The 12,613-nt window shown below is 47.9% G+C and overlaps 1 protein-coding gene across 3 annotated transcripts in view; it reads left to right on the forward strand.

Annotated features, from left to right (window-relative positions):
• LOC121586793 (eyes absent homolog 3-like) overlaps positions 1 to 12,613 on the forward strand; it is a 46,733-nt gene that overhangs the window by 22,330 nt on the left and 11,790 nt on the right. For 2 of the 3 annotated variants that reach the window (XM_041903785.1, XM_041903787.1), the window contains exons 5-10: positions 1,413 to 1,482; positions 2,255 to 2,535; positions 3,703 to 3,849; positions 4,125 to 4,192; positions 4,958 to 5,144; positions 10,570 to 10,739. In XM_041903785.1, coding sequence (XP_041759719.1) covers positions 1,413 to 1,482; positions 2,255 to 2,535; positions 3,703 to 3,849; positions 4,125 to 4,192; positions 4,958 to 5,144; positions 10,570 to 10,739 — 923 coding nt within the window. The remainder of the gene's footprint in view (positions 1 to 1,412; positions 1,483 to 2,254; positions 2,536 to 3,702; positions 3,850 to 4,124; positions 4,193 to 4,957; positions 5,145 to 10,569; positions 10,740 to 12,613) is intronic. The other variant, XM_041903786.1, reaches the window with a different exon arrangement.

Genomic DNA, 12,613 nt, shown 5'->3' on the forward strand with positions numbered 1-12,613 from the left:
CGATACGAGCACCACACCCCACACACACACACACACACACCGATAAGAGCACCACACCCTACACACACACACACCGATACGAGCACCACACCCTACACACACACACACACACACCGATATGAGCACCACACCCCACACACACACCGATACAAGCGCCACACCCTACACACACACACACCGATACGAGCACCACACCCTACACACACACACACCAATACGAGCACCACACCCTACACACACACACACACACACACCGATACGAGCACCACACCCCACACACACACACACACTGATACGAGCACCACACACACACACACACCAATATGAGCACCACACCCTAAACACACACACACCGATACGAGCACCACACCCCACACACACACACTGATACGAGCACCACACCCTACACACACACACACACTGATACGAGCACCACACCCTACACACACACACACACTGATACGAGCACCACACCCTACACACACACACACTGATATGAGCACCACACCCTACACACACACCGATACGAGCACCACACCCCACACACTGATACGAGCACCACACCCTACACACACACACACCGATACGAGCACCACACCCTAAACACACACACACACACACTAATACGAGCACCACACCCTACACACACACACCGATATGAGCACCACACCCCACACACACACCGATACGAGCACCACACCCTACACACACAAACACCGATACGAGCACCACACCCTACACACACACACACACCGATACGAGCACCACACCCTAAACAAACACATACCGATACGAGCACCACACCCTAAACACACACACACCGATACGAGCACCACACCCTACACACACACCAATACGAGCACCACACCCTACACACATACACACACACCAAAACGAGCACCACACCCTAAACACACACATACGATACGAGCACCACACCCCACACACACACACACACACACACACAAACCGATACGAGCACCACACCCTAGACACACACACCGATACGAGCACCACACCCTAGACAACCAGACACACACACCGATACGAGCACCACACCCTAGACAACCACACACACACACCGATACGAGCACCACACCCTTGACAACCACACCCACACACCGATACGAGCACCACACCCTAGACAACCACACCGATACGAGCACCACACCCTAGACGACCACACACACACACCGATACGAGCACCACACCCTAGACACACACACACCGATACGAGCACCACACACTTGACACACACACACCGATACGAGCACCACACCCTTGACACACACACACCGATACGAGCACCACACTCCTTGGGTCTACACACCCTTTTAATTTGTCATAATGAGACCATGTTTTGATAAAATAAAATAAGCTGAAGCTAAGCTACCATTGTTCTTTCTTTCCAGCAGTGGCCTGCAGAGTGCTCACCACCACAACAGCTTCTGACTATAACTCCCACATCTACCAAGGAAGCAGGTGAGTATCCTCTGCTCTGATAGGTTATTCAGTGTTTCCTGGTCCTGCGGAGCCAAATGGAAGCACACATTTGTTTCATGCCTAGCACTAACACACCTGAAAAGGTGTGATGATGAGTTGATTTGTTGAATCAAGTGTGTTAGTGCTAGGACAAAAACCAAAATGCGCACCCCTTTGGGTCCCCAGGACCAGGATTGGGAAACACTGGGTTACTTGTATGTTGGGACTTGCATGCCTGTTCAATTCAATTAAAACATGATTGTTCCCGCAGGGAAATGCATTGTGCAGCCAGAAGTAATCAGTGTTACGATGATTTCTAGTTCTACTGTATAAATGCTAACATAAGACTGTTGAAAGTCTGTAGAGACCTTTTATTGAGCATAGCTGTTCAGGACCCATATTTATCAAGTGTTTCAGAGTAGGAGTGCTTATCTAGGATCAGGTCCCCCCTGTCCATAATAATCTGATACAATGTAAGCAAAAAGGCTAAACTAATCTTAAATCAGCACTCCTCCACTGAGACTCTTGATAAATGCGGGCCCAGTTCTCCTTCGCATGCTATTGGGTAGAACTTAAGTATAGGGTTGCAAAATACTAGTAACTTTCCCAAAATGTCAAAGTTTTCCAAAGATCCCTGTTGGAAGATTCAGGAAGGACTAAGCAGGAGATCTGTGAAACCTTCAACCGGAATTTCTAGAAAACGTTTTGGAAAGTTTCCAGAATTTTACAAACCCTACTCCAGTATGTCTTACAGTTCCTATGTGTCCCACAGACCAGCAGTCACATCCTACACCACCAGCCAGGGTGCCTTTCCTCCTCAGACCCAGCCCACAGTCTACACCGCCTTCCCCCAGGCAGGACAGACCCAGCCCACAGTCTACACCGCCTTCCCCCAGGCAGGACAGACCCAGGCCACAGTCTACACCGCCTTCCCCCAGGCAGGACAGACCCAGCCCACAGTCTACACCGCCTTCCCCCAAGCAGGACAGACCCAGGCCACTGTCTACACCGCCTTCCCCCAAGCAGGACAGACCTACGGCCTCCCACCATTTGGTCAGTCCAAAGTCTTCTTCTAACATGGTGTAAAGCAGGAATGGGCAATGGGGCTCAGTCGGGTCTCAACTTACTGCTGAGAGTTAGAATAGTAGAATATACAAGGTCCAATTTCGATTACATGGTTGTGCATCTTATGTCAGTCACTGACACACTCAATTAGCCCTTGTCAGCTAAAAATGTTTTGATTTGTAAGTTAGTCTAGCCAGTGAGTCACTCTCACTCGAATATCATATTACAAACTGCAAACATTTCTCTCCGCCCCATTGCAAAATGTGTAGAATTGCAGGAAATTAACTCTAAAAGTCTTTTTTTTTTTCTCTCCGCTGTCAAGGGGGGCGGCCGCTACATTTTTTTGCTCGCAGTTCAGATTTTTTTGTGGCCCCCACCCCCATCAAAGATGCCCATCTGTGGTGTAGAGTCAAGTTGCCTCTAGACACTGATCTTGTTGCATTTTCCCCACTAATGGTTAAGGTTGGGATTTGGGAAGCTGATCCTAGATCCGTATCTAGGGGAAACTTCACCCCTGAGTCTCCTAACATCCCCTGCACAATAACCCAACACTACGCTTCGGTTTGTTTATTACACTGAAAGCTAAACAGCTACGTCATGCAACAAATAACTTGACTGAAAAGTTTTTATTTCTAACTTGTTTCCTTCTCTACATCTCTCTTCTTCTTTCCCGTTCCACCTCCTTTTGTTCGCTCCCTCACTCCCTCCCTCCCTCCCTCCTGCCCTCCCTCCCTCCCCTCCCCCGCCTCCTGCCCTCCCTCCCTCCCTCCCCTCCCTCTCCCTCCTCCCTCCCTCCCTCCCTCCCCTCCCTCCCTCCCTCCCCTCCCTCCCTCCCTCCCTCCCTCCCTCCCTCCCTCCCTCCCTCCCTCCCTCCCTCCCTCCCTCCCTCCTCCCTCCCTCCCTCCCTCCCTCCCTCCCTCCCTCCTCCCTCCCTCCCTCCCTCCCTCCCTCCTCCCTCCCTCCTGCCTCCTCCCTCCTCCCTCCTCCTGCCCCTCCCTCCCTCCCTCCTCCCTCCCTCCCTCCCTCCCCCCTCCCTCCCTACCTCCCTCCCTCCCTACCTCCTGCCCTCCCTCCCCTCCCTCCCTCCCTCCCTCCCCTCCCTCCCTCCCTCCCTCCCTACCTCCCCTCCCCTCCCTACCTCCTGCCCTCCCTCAGGTGCTATGTGGCCAGGTATTAAGTCAGAGACGAGGCTACCTGATGCAGCGCCCTCTGTTGGCCAGCCTGGGTTTCTCAGCTTCAGATCTGCATATACCTCAACCCAGCCAGGCCCAGACCATGTGCACTGCTCATACCCCAGCCAAGGCAAGCCATCTATCTCACCGCCGTGCTGGAAAAGACTATCAGAGCCAGCACATTCCGGTTCTGATCGGTCCCATAGTGTGAACCAGGAAGTTTACTGGACAAGACTATCAGGGGGGCTATAATTTAAACAGATGTGTTCTTGCACTTTTCACTACTGATGCTACTGCGGACCCTGGAGTGAAGGATCTATTCATTGAATAGTCAGAATGAGTTGAAGTATTGATTCCAGTCGGTGTTTTTCCAATGTTTTGACGTGTCTAGTTTTTGTCCGCCAGGCTCCAGTTTCACTACATCCAGCGTGTTCACTAGCATCCCCTCTACAACCGCTACGGTGGCTCACCAGGTAAGGACTGGCCGGCTGGCCTGGAACAGGGAAATTACAGCAAAATGTCACTGGAGCCTATGTGAAGTGAACTATCTAAGGCATGCACAAAAATCTCTATACAGAGCCTTCCGTGCGGTGCGTGGTGAAGTCACTATGCTGTTACGTATGGAGGATGTCTAATGGAGTAGATCTGCATCCCAAATGGCAGCCTATTCCCTACATAGTGCACTACTTTTGACCAGAGCCCTGTAGTACCACCCCCTTTTGCCCTCAGAACAGCCTCAATTCGTCGGGGCATGGACTCTACAAGGTGTCGAAAGCGTTCCACAGGGATGCTGGCCCATGTTGACTCCAATGCTTCCCACAGTTTGGGTGGTGGACCATTCTTGATACACACGGGAAACAGTTGAGCGTGAAAAAACCCAGCAGGGTTGCAGTTCTTGACACAAACTGTTGCGCCTGGCACCTACTACCATACCCTTTTCAAAGGCACTTAAATAGTTTGTCTTGTCCATTCACCCTCTGAATGGCACACATACACAATCCATATCTCAAGGCTTATAAGTCCTTCTTTAACCTGTCTCTTTCCCTTCATCTACACTGATTTGAAGTGGATTTAACAAGTGACATCAATAATGGATCATAGCTTTCACCTGGTCAGTCTATGTCATGGAAAAAGCAGGTGTTCTTAATGTTTTGTACAGTCAGTGTATAGGGAATAGGCTTCTCATTTGGGACGCATTGATCTTCATGTCTCGTCTCTGTATGTCTGTCCTGCTGCAGGGGTTCAGCAGCTATAACGTCAATTCTCTGGGCCAGACCCAGTTACCTCAGTACACCGCCCCGCCCCTTAGCTACGTGCCCGCCGGGCTGCCCAATGGCGAAGAGAATGGATCCAGTGTGGGTGTTGGCGGGTATCCAGCCATAAAGACGGAGGGCAGTGCCTCGGCTGGACTCACCAGCACTACAGGTACTTCAGCCGTTCCTCATAACAATAGCTACTAGTTACCTGTTGTACCAGTTACAATAGCTACTAGTTACCTGTTGTACCAGTTACAATAGCTACTAGTTACCTGTTGTACCAGTTACAATAGCTACTAGTTACCTGTTGTACCAGTTACAATAGCTACTAGTTACCTGTTGTACCAGTTACAATAGCTACTAGTTACCTGTGGTACCAGTTACCATAGCTACTAGCTACTTGTGCTAAGCAGTTATCATGGCTACTAGTTACCTGTGCTAAGCAGTTATCATAGCTACTAGTTACCTGTGCTAAGCAGTTATCATAGCTACTAGTTACCTGTGCTAAGCAGTTATCATGGCTACTAGTTACCTGTGCTAAGCAGTTATCATAGCTACTAGTTACCTGTGCTAAGCAGTTATCATAGCTACTAGTTACCTGTGCTAAGCAGTTATCATGGCTACTAGTTACCTGTGCTAAGCAGTTATCATAGCTACTAGTTACCTGTGCTAAGCAGTTATCATAGCTACTAGCTACCTGTGGTACAAGGTACCATAGCTACTAGTTACCTGTAGTACCAGTTACCATAGCTACTAGTTACCTGTGCTAAGCAGTTATCATAGCTACTAGTTACCTGTGCTAAGCAGTTATTATAGCTACTACATTTACATTTACATTTACGTCATTTAGCAGACGCTCTTATCCAGAGCGACTTACAAATTGGTGCATTCACCTTATAGCCAGTGGGATAACCACTTTACAATATGTTTTTTTTGGGGGGGGTGGGGTAAGGGGGGGGCGGGGTAGAAGGATTACTTTATCCTATCCCAGGTATTCCTTAAAGAGGTGGGGTTTCAAATGTCTCCGGAAGGTGGTGAGTGACTCCGCTGTCCTGGCGTCGTGGGGGAGCTTGTTCCACCATTGGGGTGCCAGAGCAGCGAACAGTTTTGACTGGGCTGAGCGGGAACTGTGCTTCCGCAGAGGTAGGGGGGCCAGCGGTCCAGAGGTGGATGAACGCAATGCCCTCGTTTGGGTGTAGGGACTGATCAGAGCCTGAAGGTACGGAGGTGCCGTTCCCCTCACAGCTCCGTAGGCAAGCACCATGGTCTTGTAGCAGATGCGAGCTTCAACTGGAAGCCAGTGGAGTGTGCGGAGGAGCGGGGTGACGTGAGAGAACTTGGGAAGGTTGAACACCAGACGGGCTGCGGCATTCTGGATGAGTTGTAGGGGTTTAATGGCACAGGCAGGGAGCCCAGCCAACAGCGAGTTGCAGTAATCCAGACGGAAGATGACAAGTGCCTGGATTAGGACCTGTGCCGCTTCCTGTGTAAGGCAGGGTCGTACTCTCTGAATGTTGTAGAGCATGAACCTACAGGATCGGGTCACCGCCTTGATGTTAGCGGAGAACGACAGGGTGTTGTCCAGGGTCACGCCAAGGCTCTTCGCACTCTGGGAGGAGGACACAACGGAGTTGTCAACCGTGATGGCGAGATCATGGAACGGGCAGTCCTTCCCCGGGAGGAAGAGCAGCTCCGTCTTGCCAAGGTTCAGCTTGAGGTGGTGATCCGTCATCTACACTGATATGTCTGCCAGACATGCAGAGATGCGATTCGCCACCTGGTTATCAGAAGGGGGAAAGGAGAAGATTAGTTGTGTGTCGTCTGCGTAGCAATGATAGGAGAGGCCATGTGAGGATATGACAGAGCCAAGTGACTTGGTGTATAGCGAGAATAGGAGAGGGCCTAGAACTGAGCCCTGGGGGACACCAGTGGTGAGAGCACGTGGTGCGGAGACATATTCTCGCCACGCCACTTGGTAGGAGCGACCGGTCAGGTAGGACGCAATCCAAGAGTGAGCCGCACCGGAGATGCCCAACTCGGAGAGGGTGGAGAGGAGGATCTGATGGTTCACAGTATCAAAGGCAGCAGACAGGTCTAGAAGGACAAGAGCAGAGGAGAGAGAGTTAGCTTTAGCAGTGCGGAGAGCCTCCGTGACACAGAGAAGAGCAGTCTCAGTTGAATGACCAGTCTTGAAACCTGACTGGTTTGGTTACCGTTGGTACCAGTTACCATAGCTACCTGTGGTACCAGTTACCATTTTTTTTTTTTTTTTTCACCTTTATTTAACCAGGTAAGCCAGTTGAGAACAGGTTCTCATTTACAACTGCGACCTGGCCAAGATAAAGCAAAGTAGTGCAATAAAACAACACAGAGTTACATATGGGGTAAAAACATAAAGTCAGAAATACAACAGAAAAATATATATACAGTGTGTGCAAATGTAGCAAGTTATGGAGGTAAGGCAATAAATAGGCTATAGTGCAGAATAATTACAATAGTATTAACACTGGAATGATAGATGTGCAAGAGATTATGCAAATAGAGATACTGGGGTGCAAAAGAGCAAAATAAATAACAATATAGGGATGAGGTAGTTGGGTGGGCTAATTTCAGATGGGCTGTGTACAGGTGCAGTGATCGGTAAGGTGCTCTGACAACTGATGCTTAAAGTTATTGAGGGAGATAAGTGTCTCCAGCTTCAGAGATTTTTGCAATCGTTCCAGTCATTGGCAGCAGAGAACTGGAAGGGAATGGCGGCCAAAGGAGGTGTTGGCTTTGGGAATGACCAGTGAGATATACCTGCTGGAGCGCAGACTACGGGTGGGTGCTGCTATGGTGACCAATGAGCTAAGATAAGGTGGGGATTTGCCTAGCAGTGATTTATAGATGGCCTGGAGCCAGTGGGTTTGACGACGAACATGTAGTGAGGACCAGCCAACAAGAGCGTACAGGTCACAGTGGTGGGTAGTGTATGGGGGCTTTGGAGACAAAACGGATGGCACTGTGATAGACTACATCCAATTTGCTGAGTAGAGTGTTGGAGGCTATTTTGTAAATTACATCGCCGAAGTCAAGGATCGGTAGGATAGTCAGTTTTACGAGGGCATGTTTGGCAGCATGAGTGAAGGAGGCTTTATTGCGAAATAGGAAGCCGATTCTAGATTTAACTTTGGATTGGAGATTCTTTATGTGAGTCTGGAAGTTGAGTTTACAGTCTAACCAGACACCTAGGTATTTGTAGTTGTCCACATACTCTAGGTCAGACCCGTCGAGAGTGGTGACCCATTGCTACTAGCTACCTGTGGTACCAGTTACCATAGCTACTAGTTACCGTTGGTACCAGTTACCATAGCTACTAGCTACCTGTGGTACCAGTTACCATAGCTACTAGTTACCTGTGTTAAGCAGTTATCATAGCTACTAGTTACCTGTGCTAAGCAGTTATTATAGCTACTAGTTACCTGTGCTAAGCAGTTATCATAGCTACTAGTTACCTGTGCTAAGCAGTTACCATAGCTACTAATTACCTGTGCTAAGCAGTTATCATAGCTACTAGTTACCTGTGCTAAGCAGTTATCATAGCTACTAGCTACCTGTGGTACCAGTTACCATAGCTACTAGCTACCTGTGGTACCAGTTACCATAGCTACTAGTTACTGTTGGTACCAGTTACCATAGCTACTAGCTACCTGTGGTGCCAGTTACAATAGCTACTAGCTACCTGTGGTACCAGTTACCATAGCTACTAGCTACCTGTGGTGCCAGTTACAATAGCTACTAGCTACCTGTGGTACCAGTTACCATAGCTACTAGCTACCTGTGGTACCAGTTACCATAGCTACTAGCTACCTGTGGTACCAGTTACCATAGCTAGTAGCTACCTGTGGTACAAGTTACCATAGCTAGTAGCTACCTGTGGTACCAGGTACCAGTTACCATAGCTACTAGCTACCTGTGGTACCAGTTACCATAGCTACTAGCTACCTGTGGTACCAGTTACCATAGCTAGTAGCTACCTGTGGTACCAGTTACCATAGCTACTAGCTACCTGTGGTACCAGTTACCATAGCTACTAGCTACCTGTGGTGCCAGTTACAATAGCTACTAGCTACCTGTGGTACCAGTTACCATAGCTACTAGCTACCTGTGGTACCAGTTACCATAGCTACTAGCTACCTGTGGTACCAGTTACCATAGCTAGTAGCTACCTGTGGTACCAGTTACCATAGCTACTAGCTACCTGTGGTACCAGTTACCATAGCTACTAGCTACATGTGGTACCAGTTACCATAGCTACTAGCTACCTGTGGTACCAGTTACCATAGCTACTAGCTACCTGTGGTACCAGTTACCATAGCTACTAGCTACCTGTGGTACCAGTTACCATAGCTAGTAGCTACCTGTGGTACAAGTTACCATAGCTAGTAGCTACCTGTGGTACCAGGTACCAGTTACCATAGCTACTAGCTACCTGTGGTACCAGTTACCATAGCTACTAGCTACCTGTGGTACCAGTTACCATAGCTAGTAGCTACCTGTGGTGCCAGTTACCATAGCTACTAGCTACCTGTGGTACCAGTTACCATAGCTACTAGTTACCTGTGTTAAGCAGTTATCATAGCTACTAGTTACCTGTGCTAAGCAGTTATTATAGCTACTAGTTACCTGTGTTAAGCAGTTACCATAGCTACTAGTTACCTGTGCTAAGCAGTTATCATAGCTACTAGCTACCTGTGGTACCAGTTACCATAGCTACTAGCTACCTGTGGTACCAGTTACCATAGCTACTAGTTACTGTTGGTACCAGTTACCATAGCTACTAGCTACCTGTGGTACCAGTTACCATAGCTACTAGCTACCTGTGGTGCCAGTTACAATAGCTACTAGCTACCTGTGGTACCAGTTACCATAGCTACTAGCTACCTGTGGTACCAGTTACCATAGCTACTAGCTACCTGTGGTACCAGTTACCATAGCTAGTAGCTACCTGTGGTACCAGTTACCATAGCTACTAGCTACCTGTGGTACCAGTTACCATAGCTAGTAGCTACCTGTGGTACCAGTTACCATAGCTAGTAGCTACCTGTGGTACCAGTTACCATAGCTACTAGCTACATGTGGTACCAGTTACCATAGCTACTAGCTACCTGTGGTACCAGTTACCATAGCTACTAGCTACCTGTGGTACCAGTTACCATAGCTACTAGCTACCTGTGGTACCAGTTACCATAGCTACTAGCTACCTGTGGTACCAGTTACCATAGCTACTAGCTACCTGTGGTACCAGTAGCATCTTACCTTAGGACCACGCAGGTACTTCTGATACCTCCCATTATAGGTGTCAGTCTGTCTTACTGTATGAATGTCAGTCCCATATTCATTCCATGTGGACATATACCTGGATGGATAGCACTGTGGGATCAAGTAAGAAGTTAAAAACCATTGTTTTGTGTTATCTACATTGCCTTGATTATGGGCTTGTTAGGCCATTTTGGCTGAGGTGTTCAAATTTCAGAAACATGGAGGATTTAATGTCTTTATGTGTGCAGTGTGTCAACTGTCAGTCTTCAACATGTCTGTGCCCTCTACCTCAGATGCGTGCCCAAGTGAGAACCTCCCGACCGGGGTTGCCCTGCCTACAGGTGTGGCCCTCCCCATGGGGGCCCTGGACCAGGATGAGGCGGGGAGGAGGAACCCTGCTGGGAAGGCCAAGGGGAAGGCCAAGAAATCAGACAGCAACCAGCCTACTGACGCTGACCTGGAGGTAACTATAAGGCCCACATGAACACAGATATACAACCAGTCATTCATATAGCTACAGTGCCTTGCAAAAGTATTCAGCCCCCTTGGCGTTTTTCCAATTTTGTTGCATTACAACCTGTAATTTAAATTGATTTTTATTTGGATTTCATGTAATGGACATACACAAAATAGTCCGAATTGGTGAAGTGAAATGGAAAAAATTACTTCTTTCAAAAAATTCAAAAAAATTAATAATGGAAAAGTGGTGCGTGCATATGTATTCACCCCCTTTGCTATGAAGCCCCTAAATAAGATCTGGTGCAACCAATTACCTTCAGAAGTCACATAATTAGTTAAATAAAGTCCACCTGTGTGCAATCTAAGTGTCACATGATCTGTCACATGATCTCAGTATATATACACCTGTTCTGAAAGGCCCCAGAGTCTGCAACACCAATAAGCAAGGGGCACCACCAAGCAAGCGGCACCATGAAGACCAAGGAGCTCTCCAAACAGGTCAGGGACAAAGTTGTGGAGAAGTACAGATCAGGGTTGGGTTATAAAAAAAAAATATCTGAAACTTTGAACTTCCCACGGAGCACCATTAAATCCATTATTAAAAAATTGAAAGAATATGGCACCACAACAAACCTGCCAAGAGAGGGCCGCCCACCAAAACTCATGGACCAGGCAAGGAGGGCATTAATCAGAGAGGCAACAAAGAGACCAAAGATAACCCTGAAGGAGCTGCAAAGCTCCACAGCGGAGATTGGAGTATCTGTCCATAGGACCACTTTAAGCCGTACACTCCACACAGCTGGGCTTTACGGAAGAGTGGCCAGAAAAAAGCCATTGCTGAAAGAAAAAAATAAGCAAACACGTTTGGTGTTCGCCAAAAGGCATGTGGGAGACTCCCCAAACATATGGAAGAAGGTACTCTGGTCAGATGAGACTAAAATTGAGCTTTTTGGCCATCAAGGAAAACGCTATGTCTGGCGCAAACCCAACACCTCTCATCACCCCGAGAACACCATCCCCACAGTAAAGCATGGTGGTGGCAGCATCATGCTGTGGGGATGTTTTTCATCGGTAGGGACTGGGAAACTGGTCAGAATTGAAGGAATGATGGATGGGAAGTTCTTGAGGGAAACCTGTTTTAGTCTTCCAGAGATTTGAGACTGGGATGGAGGTTCACCTTCCAGCAGGACAGTGACCCTAAGCATACTGCTAAAGCAACACTTGAGTGGTTTAAGGGGAAACATTTAAATGTCTTGGAATGGCCTAGTCAAAGCCCAGACCTCAATCCAATTGAGAATATGTGGTATGACTTAAAGATTGCTGTACACCAGCGGAACCCATCCAACTTGGAAGGAGCTGGAGCAGTTTTACCTTGAAGAATGGGCAAAAATCCCAGTGGCTAGATGTGCCAAGCTTATAGCGACATACCCCAAGAGACTTGCAGCTGTAATTGCTGCAAAAGGTGGCTCTACAAAGTATTGACTTTGGGGGGGTGAATAGTTATGCACACTCAAGTTTTCTGTTCTTTGTCTTATTTCTTGTTTGTTTCACCCCCCCCCCAAAAAAAAAAAATAGCATCTTCAAAGTGGTAGGCATGTTGTGTAAATCAAATGACATAAACCCCTCAAAAATCCATTTTAATTCCAGGTTGTAAGGCAACAAAATAGGAAAAATGCCAAGGGGGGTGAATACTTTCGCAAGCCACTGTACAGACTAACACATTAATCAGCTACTCAGGTGATTCTCTTTAGGTCTCTGCTCTACTAAAATGTGTTGTTCTTGTTTCATATATGAATGTTATTTAATAAGATCGTGGAATCATGAAAATAATTTCTGATTAATGCCTTAATTCCTTAGTTACTTACTAATTTGTCCTCT

Source organism: Coregonus clupeaformis, chromosome 17, assembly GCF_020615455.1.
Source record: "Coregonus clupeaformis isolate EN_2021a chromosome 17, ASM2061545v1, whole genome shotgun sequence".
Taxonomy (NCBI): Eukaryota; Metazoa; Chordata; class Actinopteri; order Salmoniformes; family Salmonidae; genus Coregonus; species Coregonus clupeaformis.